Source organism: Mastacembelus armatus, chromosome 16 (assembly GCF_900324485.2).
Source record: "Mastacembelus armatus chromosome 16, fMasArm1.2, whole genome shotgun sequence".
In the NCBI taxonomy this organism is placed as follows: domain Eukaryota; kingdom Metazoa; phylum Chordata; class Actinopteri; order Synbranchiformes; family Mastacembelidae; genus Mastacembelus; species Mastacembelus armatus.
Genome location: NC_046648.1, coordinates 12,961,109 through 12,979,228, shown reverse-complemented (window position 1 = coordinate 12,979,228; position 18,120 = coordinate 12,961,109). Strand labels below are relative to the sequence as shown.

The window sequence follows — 18,120 nt, the reverse complement described above, 5'->3', positions numbered from 1 at the left end:
AAAGTGAAAAACTAAACCTGATTTAATTCTCACTCCACACTTCTTATTACTGAAGAAACATTTTTAATGTAATATTTACACTCATCTTTTATACATTTGATCCCAGTTCATTTTGCAGGACAATATCATGATCAAGATCAAACTTTATTGATCGCACAACGGGGAAATTCACTAGTTAAAGCAAAAGAACAAGACAGGAAAAAGACAGGAATACCTCTGACCAATCACAATGCAGCTTGTTGGAAAGTCACTTAAAAACATTCAACTTAACTCTTATGCGTTGTATTGGGTGCAATCCAAATTTTTTTTATGCTTTTATTTTGTAAAATCTGGACAAGGTCATCATCGCTTGATGAGGAATCCATTTTTTGTAGCCCTATTTTTTAGAAGCTCCAGTCGTATATTCGCGCTTGATTATCTGTGGTCGGTTTTATTCGTCTCCGAATTTTTCGTGGCATTTATTCGTGTCGTTCCTGGTGTGTAAAGGTCTTTAGGGAGTCTCTTCCTGTGGCTTCAAATGAGCCGGGTCTATCACAGGCTTATAACATGACTTTTTTGATGTTTGTTTTTTGAAACTGGTCTCAATGCCGCTTTGCTTGCGTCATATAATTCCTTTCTCTGATTGGTTTATTCTGCGGCCATTGGCCCGCCCCCATGAATTCGATCTCAACTATGAGATTCCAGACTAATTCTTCTTATAGAATAGAAAAAGAATTAGTCTGGCTGGCAGTTTAAAGTGCAAAAAGCAGTATTAGAAAGGGGTAAAGTGTACATGCAATCAAAAAGTGTGCAATTTTGAAGTATTTACAAAAATTAGATTTAAAATGTAGCATTTACAAAAGTATTTACATAAAGCCCATAACGCACATAAAGAACTCACTAGAGTCCATAGCAAATAAACAAGGAGTGCTACAGTAGATGATCGGATCCTGATTCTTCAGGACTGCAAAGTACCAGGAGAAATTCTGTGCAGGGCAAACCAAACTGTTGCTGGTTTAAGGGCAAAGTTAAGTAATACATTTATTGATACCTCCGTGCAGAAAGCTAGAATCCCAGGTTTTTCTTGATACTTGGAGCACACAAGCATGATCTGGCACCATGCATGTGGTTTTCTTAGATATAGCAAATGCCTTTGGCTCTGTACCACATAGCTTACTGCGGGAATCACTAGGACACTTTAAAGGTACCAGAGATAGTAAAATGTCTAGTGACAGAGTACTTTAATGACATCCAGGTATGTTTTACAATGAAAGAGTTATCTACAGTGTGGCAACAAATACAGATAGACATTATGATGCACAGTCTCAGCGTTAGTTTTTACCATGGCAATGGAAGTTATTATTAGGGCATCAAAGTGGGTTGTAGGAGGGGAGAGGCTTCAGTCAGGACAGAGGTACATGGACAACATGACAACCATCGCTACCAATACACCATGTACAAAGAAACTATTGAATAAGTTTCTAACTTAAAGTAGGAGACAGGCCAGAGAAATCAAAAAGTGTGTCAATAGTAAAATGTGTGCTGGCAGACATAAGGTTTTGTCTAGAACATTAAACAATTATGACCAAACATTAAACAATTATGACCAGCAGGGCCTGAGGCAGCAGGTGATAGATGACATTAAGAGAATAGAGGTGTCAGGTGTCTGTCTGTCTGTGTCTCGTGTGACTACCTGTGTCTTCCTTGCTTCCTGCAACCCTCTACTGAAATACACATCAGACAATCAAATGGTGGCATCTTATATGTATGAAAATTTCACTCACAAATACATCAGGTCCACACATATATATTATATTATATATATACATACACAGTATATAGCAGTAACCTGAATGAGACAGTAGGTGGCACTGTTGCGTTGCCTTTTCCACAGCAAAGATATCAAATTCTGCTGTTTTGTCTCTTCCAGGACACTGTAGTCCTGAAGCCCATTATGGTGTAGGAAGTCATGTTTTTTTAATCTTGGAAGGTAAAATGCACTGATGGCACAGATTAATCTGTTCATCCTTATCAGTGACTAAGATACTGAACTACACTGTGGCATGTTTTTGCCTGATAGAAGGTTGTGTTTTGTAAAAAATATTGGTAATGTGCTTGGCTAGCATGCTGTGTGTCAATAGGTGCTAATCCGACGAAACAGTGCAGGATCTAGCATTTTCTTTTTGGGTACTTTATATTTCATTTGAAAGATGGCTGTTGTTTACAGATCACTTATTTTGCTGATGTTTTTTTTTTGTTTAATTTTATTGTATCCTGTGTTGTTGATCATGTTGACAGTGCTGTAACCTCACTGCGTGAAACGCTTGATTCTGTGGCCCCTCTGAAAAAGAAGTTAGTGAATCAGAGAAAACTAGCCCCATGGTATAATTTACGTATTCGTACCTTAAAGCAGGCATCACGAAGGCTGGAAAGGAAGTGGCGTTCCACAAACTTAGAGGAAATTTTTCTAGCCTGGAAAAACAGTCTACTAACATATAAAAAAGCTCTCCGTAAAGCCAGAACTGCATACTATTCATCACTAATAGAGGAAAATAAGAAAAATCCCAGGTTTCTTTTCAGCACTGTAGCCAGGCTGACAAAAAGTCACAGCTCTGTTGAGCCCAGTGTTCCCTTAGCTCTCAGCAGTGATGAATTTATGAGTTTCTTTACAAATAAAATCACAACTATTAGAGATAAGATTCAGCAGATGCTTCCTATACCTGCAATAAATGAATCTTCTACTACAGTAGCTCTTGAATCATCTGTAAGACCTCAGTTATGTTTAGACTGCTTCTCTCCCATAGATCTCTCTGAATTTACATCAGTAGTTGCTTCATCGAAATCATCGTGTCTCTTAGACCCCATCCCGACTAGACTGCTTAAAGACACCCTGCCATTAATCAACTCATCTTTATTAGACTTGGTAAATTTATCTCTAGTATCAGGCTACGTACCACAGGCCTTTAAGACTGCAGTAATCAAACCTTTACTCAAAAAGCCTAGTCTTGATCCAGGAGTCTTGGCTAATTATAGACCAATATCCAACCTGCCATTTATTTCTAAAATCCTATAAAAGGAACTTCTGAGTTGGCCTTTCTGCTGGTGAGATTTTGTGGATCCGTTCTCCTTTTCTTGCTTAGTGTTTTGTCACCAAGTGCTACTTTGGCCTTTCTTATCAGTCGATCTGGGCCAGAACAGTTTCTATAATCCTTCCTAGTCTCCATTCACTCCTTGGTAAGATTTCATCAATATCCATGACCACATCACCAATTTGAAAGTTTCTTTTTGTAGTATACAGTGGCCTCCACAATTATTGGCACCCCTGATTAAGATTGGATTTTAAGCTTCTAATAAATTCATTTTCTTTTTAAAAATAGAACCAAAATTCAGAAAAAAAGAGAAAAATTGAAGTACAATTATTCAGCAAAAAACAAAAATAACATTAACAAATAATTGACTTTATATGAACATGTGTGCCACAATTATTGGCACCCTTGATCTTAATACTTCGTACAACCCCCTTTTGTTAACAAGACAGCACTTAATCTCCTCTAACATCTCACAAGGTTGGAGAATACAGAGAGAGGGATCTTTAACCATTCCTCTTTGCACAATCTTTCCAGATCATCCAAGGTCCAAGGTGCACAATGAAGGATCATTCAGCCTGCCTGATGAAAGGGCTATGGTAGCACTAAGAACACTCTGTACAGTTTTGATTTGCCGCTCCCATGCACCCCCTGCATGACTGGAATGGGGTGCATTCAAAACAAAGTCACACTGTTTATCTGCAAGAAAGGTAGTGAGCCTTTCTGGATTGAGTTCCTGCAGTTCAGTTCGTTCTTCGCGCCTACGAAATTAGTACCTTGGTCGGATCTTATTTGCTGTACTGTACCTTGAATTGCAATAAAGCATCTTAGACTGTTAATTAAAGCATCTGTGGACATATCTTCTAACATTTCTATATTAATAGCTATTGAACACAGGCATGTTAGAAGCAGTTCGTACCTTTTGTGATGTTTTCTTCCTTCTTTAGTCACTAAAGGACCAAAGCATCCATACCACAATGCATAAAAAGTGGAGAAGGCTCATATGGAGCTACAAAGGCCTATATATATATTGAGACAACGGTTGACAGTATGCCACGACATGTTGTGGGCTGACCTTTTAGTGGGGTATGAAATTTAAAGCTGTCACTCTGTATGTTCTAATGAATACCCAAAGCTCTCTCAAGTAGCATGTCATTGAAGGTGAGATCTTTTAATTCAAAGTTTACAACACGTTCTGATGCTGGTATACTCTGCAAAACAGTGTTGTAATTATGACGGTGATGACCACCCTTTGCACCCATGCTTCTTCTGTCAACTGTCCTTTTCTACCGTCTCTGCACTTATCGCAAAATCTCTAAGTATGAACTGAGCGCCTAATGCGTGTGATTGACCGTGCTCATTGGCTAAATGTTTTAGTCCATAGACACTGTACCAAACAGGTGCACTTTCATTTGATAATCTTGAAGCACTGAATTTGTGTCACCATCTTTCCACCATAAAAATCACAGATAATCACAACCCTTTTCTTGGACATGGAACTGGTGGATTTTCTCAATGTCACAAGTTATGCTATAGGATGGCTTCTGAACTCTAAAAGAATCCCAGTGAGATTGTTTATCATGTCTGGACCTGTTAGTAAATGTTCATTGAGACTTGTACCTTTAAATTTTGCCAAGCAGTCAAAAATAACCCATAGCTTATCTGGCTTCTTTGTATGGTAGATGCCATGATGTGGTATGTACCACTTTTCACCATTGGTTGCATCATCATTCAGTGCTTCTGCGTCACCTCTGTCAATGATGTCATTCATGTAAGTAACGTAGTGTTGTATTTCACAATTTTACAGAACTTGTTCAAATGATTGAGTCTGACTACTGCAAGTTTTCTGTTGTCAAGCAAGTATGGTATGCTTAAATGAAAGAGGCATTTCATAATGTCCTTGAGCATTTTTCTTATTCCTTCTTTGAGTGTCTAGGAACATGATATCCTCTTGTGAGACTGTCTTGTCATCTGCTTTTCACATCCTTAAAGTCCGATACAAACTACATCTACGAGTGTCAAAGCTGGTATCTCTTTTGTAGCTGTTCTGTGACAAAGACTGAATCCTATTGATTCAGTGATACTTGGTGTGGAGCAGCCCACAATACTCCACCCCTCTGTTAGAATAGCATATGGATTTGCTTGTGATTAACTGCATTAAGGAATGTGTTGAGCAACATAGTGTGTCTAGATATAGAAACTCAGTGACAGAAGAGATTACATCCAGATAACTGTGGAGTAGTGAATAGATAGTAAACAACTCCTTATCTTTAAGAGCTGACTTCTTAGTTTTCACAGCTGAGTGCTGGTGCCCGAAGATTGGACAATGTAAGTGCCAAGGGGCTGGGACCGGCCTGTGCACCAATGAAGGGCGTGTCAAGTCTAAACCGCGACTCCCCCCAACTGTACACTATCAATGGGATGTGTCTTAAAGTTTCTCTATATGTCATGTTTCTTTTGTTCTGCATCTCTTTCTTGCGAGGTTGGTTGTAGCTAACTGCTTGCAGAAAGGGTTCTTGTACAAGCTTTTGGAATTTCAAATAAAATCATTAATATTAATTGGAGAACTTCCCCTCGGCTTATTTCCAATAAACAAATGCGCTTACAGTAGACAGAGAGAGCCCATACTAGCAGCTAGTAAGGCTAACTGGTTCACTAGCAAACGTAAAGTAGAAAACCATTACATAAAAAACCAGAGTTTGACCAGTACCAGCCTATGTTACGACAAATCTAGTTTTTAGGTTAGACTGGAGCTAATTTGTAAACAATCTGTGTACAACCATGCAGCACAATGTGTTAGTAACATGAACAGCATTCTGATTTTCAGAACTTTAATATTTTCCAGTTCAGAAGCGTTTGTCAGGCTCTCTGCCCAAACTCAGTCAACCTGCTTAGTCGTGATGTGGATCTGCTGCGCTCTTCCAGAATCCTTGTAGTGTAGTTCCCACTGACTGTGCAGTAAGCATAACACTCAAGCTAGTCCTTGTTAGACTTTTTAATCAGCTCAATTTACGATGACAAACAACTGAAATGAAAGCAGGTACAGTGATAAAAATTAAACTAGGATTGGGATACATTGCTCAGAACAGGATAAGGAGCCCTACAATTTGTGTAATTCAATCTATGAAAACTGTGGAAGAGGACTCAAAACTCAGAATCTAATTCAGACAAAATCTGACACAGTAATAACTACAGCCACAAGACTGACTCTTTGTCGCCCTTTGATGCCCTCAGCTAGCCCTGCTACTGTGGGCTTTCCAGATGGTATTTTACTGCCTTGTGTTGGTATATAGCTCAAAAAAATCAGTTGCAACCAAAATCCAGAATCATATACAGACTGGACACATTATTTAAAGTGCTAATTTGTTCTCAAGCCTGAGATTCTCTTAAAATACAAATCAGAAAACTGCCATGGTCCATGTTGTGGCTCTTACAGTGGGTACGGAAAGTATTCAGACCCCTTTAAATTTTTCACTCTTTGTGTCATTGCAGCCACTTGCCAAAATCAAAAAAGTTCATTTTATTTCTCATTAATCTACACTCAGGACCCCATCTTGACAGACAAAACCAGAAATATAGAAAAAAGTAAAACTGAAATATCACATGGTCATAACTATTCAGACCCTTTGCAGTGACACTCATATTTAACTCACATGCTGTCCATTTCTTCTGATCCTCCTTGAGATGGTTCTGCTCCTTCATTGGAGTCCAGCTGTGTTTAATTAAACTGATTGGACTTGATTAGGAAAGGCACACACCTGTCTATATAAGACCTTACAGCTCACAGTGCATGTTAGAGCAAATGAGAATCATGAGGTCGAAGGAACTGCCCAAGGAGCTCAGAGACAGAATTGTGGCAAGGCACAGATCTGGCCAAGGTTACAAAAGGATTTCTGCAGCACTGAAGGTTCCTAAGAGCACAGTGGCCTCCATAATCCTCAAATGGAAAAAGTTTGGGACGACCAGAACTCTTCCTAGACCTGGCCGTCCAGCCAAACTGAGCAATCGTGGGAGAGGAGCCTTGGTGAGAGAGGTAAAGAAGAACCCAAAGATCACTGTGGCTGAGCTCCAGAGATGCAGTAGGGAGATGGGAGAAAGTTCCACAAAGTCAACTATCACTGCAGCCCTCCACCAGTCGGGGCATTATGGCTTAGTGGCCTGACGGAAGCCTCTCCTCAGTGCAAGACACATGAAAGCCCGCACAGAGTTTGCCAAAAAACACATGAAGGACTCCCAGACTATGAGAAATAAGATTCTCTGGTCTAATGAGACCAAGATTGAACTTTTTGGCGTTAATTCTAAGCGGTATGTGTGGAGAAAACCAGGCACTGCTCATCACCTGCCCAATACAATCCCTACAGTGAAACATGGTGGTGGGAGCATCATGTTGTGGGGGTGTTTTTCAGCTGCAGGGACAGGACGACTGGTTGCATTGAAGGAAAGATGAATGCGGCCAAGTACAGAGATATCCTGGAAGAAAACCTCTTCCAGAGTGCTCAGGACCTCAGACTGGGCCGAAGGTTCACCTTTCAACAGGACAATGACCCTAAGCACACAGTTAAAATAACAAAGCAGTGGCTTCGGAACAACTCTGTGACCGTTCTTGACTGGCCCAGCCAGAGCCCTGACCTAAACCCAATTGAGCATCTCTGGAGAGACCTGAAAATGGCTGTCCACCAACGTTCACCATCCAACCTGACAGAACTGGAGAGGATCTGCAAGGAAGAATGGCAGAGGATCCCCAAATCCAGGTGTGAAAAACGTGTTGCATCATTCCCAAGAAGACTCATGGCTGTACTAGCTCAAAAGGGTGCTTCTACTCAATACTGAGCACAGGGTCTGAATACTTATGACCATGTGATATTTCAGTTTTTCTTTTTTAATAAATTTGCAAAATTTTCTACATTTCTGTTTTTTTCTGTCAAGATGGGGTGCTGAGTGTACATTAATGAGAAATAAAATGAACTTTTTTTGATTTTGGCAAATGGCTGCAATGACACAAAGAGTGAAAAATTTAAAGGGGTCTGAATACTTTCCGTACCCACTGTATATCTAAAGCCATTCCTTTGTCATTGGCACTTTCACATCTGTGTAAGAAAAAATATTTCCAATAAATAAATCTCACCAACACACAGTTTAAACTCTATGTACAATGAGGACACATCCAGTCTGTCTTTATATAGAACAAAACATTATATAAAAATATAAATTGAACAGGGATGGAATGGTTAAACATTCCCTTAAGAGAGGAAAGCATCAGGTATTGTAGAAGAAACTACCACACATTCATCTCATTCAATGTGTTTTACAAGCAGAGAAAAGAGAAGTGGTTCCCTACATACTGTAGCCAAAGTGTTCATACAGTACAACTGCTTCCTGTCAGGTGATGTGCTCATTCTCATGCACATCTCTGCTGTCATGTCAAACCATTGCCATCAAAAATACAAACTTCAGGGGGAGGAATGTCTGAGGTTCAATAAATGCAATCAAATTTAATGTGTTATCACAAGCAAACTACTCGTTTTGACCCCAATTAGTTTACATGTCAAGTTATTAGGCATTTTTCTAATTAGGTATGTTTTTTAAGATTCAAGTGACTCGATACACTTTATCAGAGTGCCTGCTGAGTTAGGCATTAGTCTTTCACCTTACTTTCACATAGTCTAGAGGAATCAAGATGATTTATTTAGAGTTTTTACCTGCTGACACTGAGAGGACGTCTTCTTAAGAGTCATCAGAAGTCCATGTAGCCATGGGTTCAAATCAGTGGTTACCATATGTCTTTTGACTGTACTGACTATATCCACCAATTGCATATCTGTGTCCATTTAGAATATGTGGGCCTTTACACAACCAAGCAAACAGAGACAAAGAAGACACTAAAATGAGGAATGAATATTTCTGGCCAGAGCTCACTAGAAAAGTGAGACCACCACCAGGTATTAACATGACATCTGTATCTGCACATCTTATCTAGATCAAGGGAATCCCACGTTAATGTACCGCAGCTGTCAGTATACAGAGAACCTACATCTGGAGGTGGTCTGTATCACACCTATTAGATCACAGATAGGTGTATCTGTGCAGCTTGGTCATATTCTCAAGGAATAAGCTGCATGTTTCCATGTTTGTGCAAAAAGCACACTGGAAAGCACTGTATATCACTATCAGCATAAATGTGAAAACCTGCTGCAGAAAGTCATCTTGCTCACTGATCTAAATTGCATGTTGAGATCCGACTATATTGTATTGATATTGTTTATTATTTCCAGGTGCAAATGCCTCACAAACTGATCATTATACAGTTACAAATTGCATGTTAATACCAGGTGAAAATGGTGTTGATCTACAGTCGTGTGCAAAAGTTTAAGACCACCCACAGAATTAAGCCAATAATATCACAAATGGTTATACATTTTTAATGTCGTAGTGGTATGCATGTTATAGTAAATCTAATTATAATATACATTCAAAACAGATGAAAATAACAGGCAAAAAAGCAATGATTGTATAGATCTAAATTCTGGGTATTCATTGGGGCTGTCTTAAACATTTACACACGACTGTATAGCTAGTGCAAAAAGCATGGAAAAGCTGCAAAGTCCAAATTCATGCCTTTGGACATCTTGTTGCAGTCATTTTTGTATACAGTGAAATAATTTATATTCCTAATTTAATTAAAATGATTTTGTTATTCTGACCAGCCTTATTTTCAAAATGACCACCAAGCTGTTTAGGGAAAATTATTTCTTACATTCAGTTTGCACCCTTTTCTAATGTACACACCAAATTAATTGCTGAGTGCATATATCACAATAACATCACAAAATAGGTCTACTAGAGCACTCAGATAATCAGATATTTTGGAACCAAACCAACATTTTATCCACATTACCTTTAAATTGTTCTGTTGAACAATGTGTAACATCCTGAAATGTTAATTGTCATAAATAACCTCAAACTGCACAGGACTGTGCACAGTTACAGTACATATAGCACGACAACTCTGAAGCAGGAAGTGAGTCTAAAAGCTGTCTGTATGTTTACACACAGTTTAGGTAGTAATTTTACGTTCTTTTTCTCCTTGACTAGCCTGAAGGTTTGTTTCCAACCTCTTCGACTGAGTGCCTTTGTTTCTTACCAAATTAATGTGATGTGACCCTGTTTACAGATCTCAGGTAAGTTATCCCAAAGGTCTGTTCGGTTGATATCCAAATCCTCTTCATCATAAGAGAGAAAATCTGAACTCTGGTCAGTCACTCAAGTTTCTGTATATGGAAGTATTTTGAAAATGATATTCAAACAGACAGGATGTCCCAAAGCCATGGAGTATTGTGTGCTGATGACATTAGGCAGTATCAAAACTACTGCAGAAGTGTTTGCAAAAGGGCTGGTGTGTGTGTGTGCATGTGTTATCTGTTTTCTGTATTTATATACATCTATAAAAAGTGATTATGCCCTTTATTGTATTAAACTAAGTTAGTTAGAATTTCTGAAATGTTTAATAAAAACACGAAATTTAAATTCAATATTTATTGATTTCAATTTTATGAAATTTGATGTAATTGCTTTCTTTGAATCTTTGAATTTATCCACAAATGACCCAAAAAGCCAGTTTAGGACCCTCTAGCTGTTAATTGCATTTAATTTGAAGTCAATTTGTTATGTCAGGCTTTAATTAAATTTAATGAAAATGTAGGTCAAAGAACAACAAACAAGTGATTCATTTAGATGCACATCTGGGACGTCTTTCTGGCAATAAAATGCTTTTTTTATTTTTGAAGTTTTATGAGTAGGTGAACATTAATTAATACATATGACCATCAATAGAATGGGTGACATGATAACACCTGAGCTTGGCCTTCTTAGAGCCAGCCTATGTTTAGACAAATCTTTATATAGTCTGAATTTATTTGTGTTTAATATTATATGATATTTGTATCTGTGTCCTATGTGCTTGTTTTTCATTGAGATTTATATTTCATTCAAATTTTGGAATGAGTTTATATTTTGAATTCCATGGCTCCAAATGAACATGACATTCAAAGTTAAATTTGTTGTCTCATGGCACAAACATCTGTTATCACAGACAATTAACACATGGTCAGTAGCAGGTAGTATGCTGTCACAGGTGTGTATGAAGTGTGTCAGGAGTGTTTTCATTTGGCATGTAATTATTCAGTTACAATAAGCCCAGGTCAGGTTAAGGGTTAAGTCTACTACAGCCTCTGCAAGTGTGTGTGTGTGTGTGTGGGGGGGAAACCTTAGCTGTCCACTACCTGGTGTGGCAGAGTGACAGAGGAACCATTAATAAATGAACCCTGTTTGTCTCTTCCTTTCAGAAAGTAAGTGAGCAGCTCTCCTTTCCCCTTCACAAAGATGGGCCCCCTCCTCACAAAGCGGAAGCCATACTCCTTCAGGATGTTGTAGCAGTCCTCCACCACCTGAGGGCAACATGCATACAGACACATTACATCCCAAGGCTCCAAAAAAAATGTGACATTTATTTAAAATTGTATGAACAAAGTAGCACTGAGATGATGGACATGAAACTCTGACTACATCTTTTAGAATTACTTCAGCAGCATCAATGCTGCAACACAGCAAAAATCATTTTGATATAAATAATAATATACAAATAAAGGCTCTTCATTATTGCACATGTACTCTATACTCTTAAAATCATGGTTGAACTTTTAGTTTTGATGTCAAACTCCCTAAAAGCTCCTGTAGTTCCTGCAGACTGATGACTTTCCTGGAGTCCAAGGGGTTGTTCATGCTGCATTTGAAATTATATAGAAAACATCAGCCATGCTATGTCTACTTTTGAGCAAATGCTCAAGGAACTTGCGTATCTGCTGTTGCGAAGCAACCACAAGTTACACGCTGCATAACAAGTTGCAAGAAAACAGTTACTAAAATATACAATGGAATGTACTAGGGACAGAATCCTGCAAGATGCTGCAGTCTGAGAAACCTGTGCCTCTTGATGAAGGAGATCAAGACGACCTTGAACAAGGAGAAGGGCTGTTTGCTGGATACCCTAAGTGGCAGAAGAAGATGTCGGGACTGCTCCAGCACTACAGCTAAGTCACTACCTAGAGCTGTCCTAGCTGAAGGACAGAATGCTCTCTTGTTGTGGGCAATGAACATGAAGAGTCTTTCTTCGTTCTTCCTGGCCATTAGAGTTTTGGCGGTGCTTGCATCCAGTGCTCCAATGGAGCGAGTTTTTAGCCCTGGCATCATAATACGGCCTCATTGTGCACAAATGACCTTTGGCCAAGTTGGTCTTTTGCAAGTTCAACACAGAATAGGGCATTTACAGCAAACACAACACAAAATACACAACACTGGTCATTGTTATGATAATATATTTGTTGATTTTTCATACACAGACAATATGAGATGTGCACAACGGACAGAACCTTGGTACTGTGGTGCTCATTATAGTGTTATGTAAATGAAATGTCAGCACTTTTTGTGCAAATAATTTCAGTTGCACTTTTTCACCTGTAGCTTGGAGATGGTCAGTTTGAGGTGAGCTATTTACTACAGGACAGCCACACGGGGGAGGGCATGGCTTAGTAGCAAACTATCTTTGTTCTCTCCTCCGTGTGGGCATTAGAAGCAGTTTGTGTCTTTCTGTGTCTTTTTGGGTTTTGACGCACTGGGCAGGGAATCCATTTGATTGGTCCGTCATTGTGCTTGACATGATGTGGTGGGTCCAGGAGGTGCTCCATCCTTGCTAGTGATTGGTTCTGATTACGATGGAGAGGTTTCACTGGACTGACGCACCACTGTGTGATGCAAAAGATTTTGAGGTTTCCTTTAAGTGCCATAAATTTTTAAGAATGTTTTCTAAAATGGGAACAATAATTCAAACACATAAACATGACAAATATAGCAAGTAATCAGAGTCAACAGTTCAGCAACAAACACAGAGTCAATAAAACTTCCCATAGGTACGTGGCTTAACCACAAGCATGAGTGACAGATAGACAATAGCGCGGTTTTTTATTTCGCACCGCAGTCTGACAGCAATACTCTCCATAGGTCTGGTCACACATGTTACATATTTGTCAATCAAAGCAGAAATATAACACGAACAATTCATAAGTCATGCATAAGTTTCAGATAATTTCTGAAAGGGAATCAGGAATGGTTTTAAGGTATATATGGCTAGGGGTGACCAGCAGAGAGTCTGTTCATTACAAAGGGCTCTCCTCGTTACAGCCGATGTGTAAATTTTGTGGCCTTCTCTTTCACTGCGCTGTGCTATGTGCACTTTGACCTATTTATGCTTTTTTTTGAAATGTCAAAAATCTTGGATGGTCAGATCACAAATTGACAACTTCAACACATCACCATTTGCACTTGTTGATATACATGCAGCTCTGAAGTTAGCTGAAGTGTGCCATACACATTACATAACGGTATATGAGGCGTAAGGTGTTTCCTGGGTAAGTTGATTAATTTCCTATTGTTAATGCACTGAGTTGTGCAGTTCTTTACAGATTGATTATGGATTAGCTCTAGTCTAGTTCACCTAAAAACTACATTCTCTGTTCTTCTCTGGTTGCTCCACAGCAGCAGGGAGACCAGCTTTGGGCGACAGTCCAGCTAAAACATAACAGCAGAAACCCATGGTTCACCACCCTTGGGCGAGATCAAATGCTATTTAAAGCAAATGGCTAAGGCTAATCATAAATATGGTTAGATTGTTATTCATGACCCAATATGACCAACATACAACATATTTAGCTGCATGTTCTCGTTCCATCACTGGCTGTCTAGGTGGTGTCCAGCAAAGGATGTGGGCTTCATAGACATTTGGGCCACTTTCTGGGGAAAATCTGGTCTGATAGCGAGGCACAGCATTCATCCCACTCTGGATGGTGCAGCTCCCATCTTCAGAAATTTGACCAGGTTTATTAGACATCCTAAAGCAGGACATTCCAGAGTTGAGACTAGGATGCAGAGATTCAATCTTATGCACCTCTCTGCTGTTTCCTTAAAGCTGTCACCCCCACAAACCCCATAGCGATTATGTCTACTCCTCGACCATCTATCCATCCATTCATTGTCTATTAGGGTTGCCAAGATCAGTCGAATAGTCATGATTACGTCGACAATCAAAATCGTCGGTGACTAATTTAATAATCGACGTCATCGTGTATTTTTTGAAGCTTTGTTTTTCTCTCAAAACCGCTGCTGTACCCTCTGCTGTCTTGTCTGCCTTTCTGTCCTTGACGCACCTGCGCAGTAGTGATAATCTGGGTCAGCCGTGATGTCACCGGAAAAGTTATGCCCAAACAGTATTCATGGCTAGCCGGCAACGGAGCTCGAAAGTTTGGGAGCATTTTACTAAAATAAAAGAGAAGAATGTGCAATGCAAAATCTGCAAGGCAGAACTTGCCTTCCATGGCAGTACGATGGCAATGCACGAGCATCTGAAAAGGAAGCACGTTGTGGCTGATTCCATTTCTGATGAAGAGGGACAGTCGTCTCGGTAAGCTAATTTAGTTGCTGCAAACATTAACGTCAACAGTGTGCTACTTATAGCTGTAAACGTTAACATTAACGGTTTCATTAGTTTTAGCACACGTTATGTGTTTGCTGTGACGTTATAACAGCGATCTCATTTTTGATTACGAAATATGATGACGCTAATGTCTGGCACACCCAGTGTTGCCAACTCGTCAGTAAGGACAGTAGCTATTGGCTGTCCTAAAAGTCGCGAGAAGTCGTCTAATGACGTCATCCCGTAATTTGTATAATGTCAATGGCACATACTGTAATTCGCTCTTTGCACATAACACCATGGCGTCATATCTGTTGTGAGTAATACGGCTTACCGTATCGTTGCATAATATACTAGAGACATACTAAATAGTGGAGAATGAGCCTTAAAAAAAGTAAAAAAAGTTTTTTTCCTGAAGCAAGAAAGACAGTACCATGAACATTGTTGTGTTCCGATGTGCACGTCGACGTCCAAATTTAACAGCGTTTTAATCTTCCACGGATTTCCCCGCGATGTTCAACTCAGAAAGCAGTGGCTGGTAAATATTCGTTGTGATAAGTTCACGGTCACAGCACACAGCAAAGTCTGCAGTTTGCACTTCACGGAGGAGCAGATCATTTAGCCAAAAACAGCGGTGGGCACTGCACCATAATTACAGGAACTGTGTCCCTGAGGACCATCTGTTGATCATAGTCAGTTATTATTATGGTCATGTTGGACTTGTGAGTTGTTGGCATGAATGTATTCATCTTAACACATAATTTGATGTCTTCAAATGGAATCGTGAGAAATGGTGTACACCAAGGACGGAATAATATTAAGTCATAAATTTGATATTTGCCATCCAAAGTTGTAAATACTGCAAAAGGGGGGTTATCATGTGAACATTGTAAACACAATCCCATTGGAATGCACCAAAACAAATGCAAAACAGTAACAAAGGCCAGAGGGAACATGGCCTATAGAGCCTCTAAGTGGCCATGGGGACAAAATAAATGAAATGTCACTGGTGTGCACACATAACTTCAATAATTATGGTGTGTGTGCACACCAGAGACATTTCATTTATTTTTCTTTTTCCTTTTCCCATGTGCCTTTAGGGGACCAGTATGTATCATATAAAGAACAACAAAAAATGCACCGAAAGCTTGAACGGCTTTTGGAAAAGTTGAGCATATACAAAGTGATAGCAAAGGCCAAATGTAGGAGCAATAACCTAACTGTACTGTACTGCTGCTGGTGGCTCACATCACTGTCACGTGACAGTTGTACTATGGCACTTATCAACTGTCTTGTGCCACTTGCCTACTGTCCTGTGCACTATCCTGCGCCACTGTCCTGTGACACTTGCCAACTCTCACATGGCACTCACCCAGTGTATAATGTGATGTACCTACAGTAAATATTTTGTTGCTGGTGGCTCAAGCCACTCACTCACTGTCCTGTGCACTGTCCCATGCCACTGGTATAACTGTCTCGGGCACTGTCCCGCGCTACTGCCTCGTGCCACTCACCCACTGTCCCATTTGATGTGCTTACTGTCCCTTGTCATTTGCCAGTGTCCCGTGGGTTAGGTTAGGACAGTAGGTAGGTAGCACAAGCCACCAGCAACAATAAAGTAAAGTTTTTGCTCCTACTACTGTTAAACACAATAAAAATAGAGTGAACACAGTCTGAACTCGAACCTTTAGGAACTGATGAACTCAGAACTCTGACACAAATTACCAGTGCAGCCCTACATTCACACTATGAGGTTTTTCATGCTTCTTCATGGATCTGAAGCAGAAAGCCTGTACAGCAACTTCACTAGTAGCCCTGTCTTTATTTGACACTAATGCCAAACACATATTGAAACAATAAGAAGTTAGGCACAAGCATGTATAGACACAACATTACACATATTCCGCTTAAATAACTAGGAACGTGTATGCAGTAGCACATTACCACACGCACATTCGGTGACAGACCGGAATTGTTTATTAGCGAAACTTTTGCTAACGTAAGTCACAAAGTTTGAAAGAATATAGACTTACCTTCATAGCCGTGGATATATGAGGAGGCTTACATCTTAAAGCCCTTCTCCAATTTGCTGCTTGGTGCTTTGGAGGAGGACTTACAAATGTGATGTACGTCAGTTATTGTTAGTTTGGGCAAGTCCTGCAAACATCTCGTGTAGAACAGCGCCATGTTTCCAAAACCAGAAAAGACCAAGCCGCATTTCCGGCGCGGCAGTATATTATGTGCAAAGAGCCTATTGTGATGGATGCTTTTGCCAACTTCAGAAATGGAAAGTAAGAGACAGCTGTGATTCTTTATAAGAAATAAGGGACAAATATTAGAAATATTTGTAATCTGTGTCATATAATGTAGGATGACGGCCTGCAGTTAATAAGTTCTCAGAAATAATTACATTTGTCTTGCTTAACCTATTTATCTACATACTCTAAAAAGAATTTGTCATAAAAAATGTCATCAGCCTGAGTAAATTGTACCATTATAGAAATGTGACTGCACATATTCATAAAGTATCACATTCATAAAGTTCATCAGAGAAATAATCATGAAGAAACTATAACAACTGAACGTCTATGAAACGTCAGTCAATAAAGCATTTTAAACAAAGGCACTTAGCCTACATTTTGAAACTACATTTTATTTGAACCACGAATGAACGAAAATGCATATTTTTCAATTAATAAAAACTTAGAGAGTGTGGGCTGCTTCTGGATTCGTAACTACTTCAATAATGAGGTCCAGGTTTAAGAACCCGTTAGGAGTAAAGTACAAGCCAGGGCGGGATCAGCCAGCGGCAGCTTCGTGCACGCGCGATTCATTTGCTTTCGGGAAGCGGAGGAGTGAACGTCTCTAGCTGTGATCACAGCTGAGAGGGACTGCTGCGAGAGGACTGGGCTGTCTGTGAGGGCTTTGGGACGGGGGAGGGGCAGATTTGTCGCTAGTCGCTTTTTAAAAAATGTGTCGCTAGAGGGGTCTGAATACTCGCTAAATATAGCGACAAAAGCGCTAAGAGGGCACACAGAGGGCACACCCCCAGTGTTATCTCCCAGGGCCTCTCCCACACTGCTAGTGTATTCTTACTAGTGCATAGCATTCATTTTGCAACTATACATAGTGTATAGTTTTTGATTCCATTTTACAATGCACTAAACATTTACAGCTAAAAATGTCAAAGGCCAGAGTTGTGCCTTCATTTTATTTTGCACATTCAAAAATGTCAGAAATGCTACTACAAGCTGCAAAGTTCATGAAAAGTTAAAAAAATTAAAAATAAGAAATTAAAAATGAAGTATCATCTTAATTGTCTTTATTTTTAGTTAACATATACCTTAAACACTTCAAGCTGGAAGCTAATGATTGTTATATAAGAGCAGGTGCATACTGGTACGACAAGCTGCAATTTACGTGTGATCCGGTTAGTCGACTAATCGCACAAATAATCGGTGTCTAGTCGATTATCAAAATAATCGTTTGTGGCAGCACTATTGTCTATACCTGCTTAGTCCTATTTAGGGTCAC

The 18,120-nt window shown here is 39.6% G+C and overlaps 1 protein-coding gene across 4 annotated transcripts in view; it reads right to left on the bottom strand.

The window, feature by feature from the left end:
- Positions 1 to 8,117: 8,117 nt before the first annotated feature.
- Positions 8,118 to 18,120, bottom strand: part of adcy3a (adenylate cyclase 3a) — a 70,917-nt gene continuing 60,914 nt past the window's right edge. For all 4 annotated transcript variants that reach the window (XM_026294036.1, XM_026294038.1, XM_026294034.1 and 1 more), the window contains one exon: positions 8,118 to 11,509. In XM_026294036.1, coding sequence (XP_026149821.1) covers positions 11,330 to 11,509 — 180 coding nt within the window. In that variant the 3' untranslated portion in view covers positions 8,118 to 11,329. The remainder of the gene's footprint in view (positions 11,510 to 18,120) is intronic.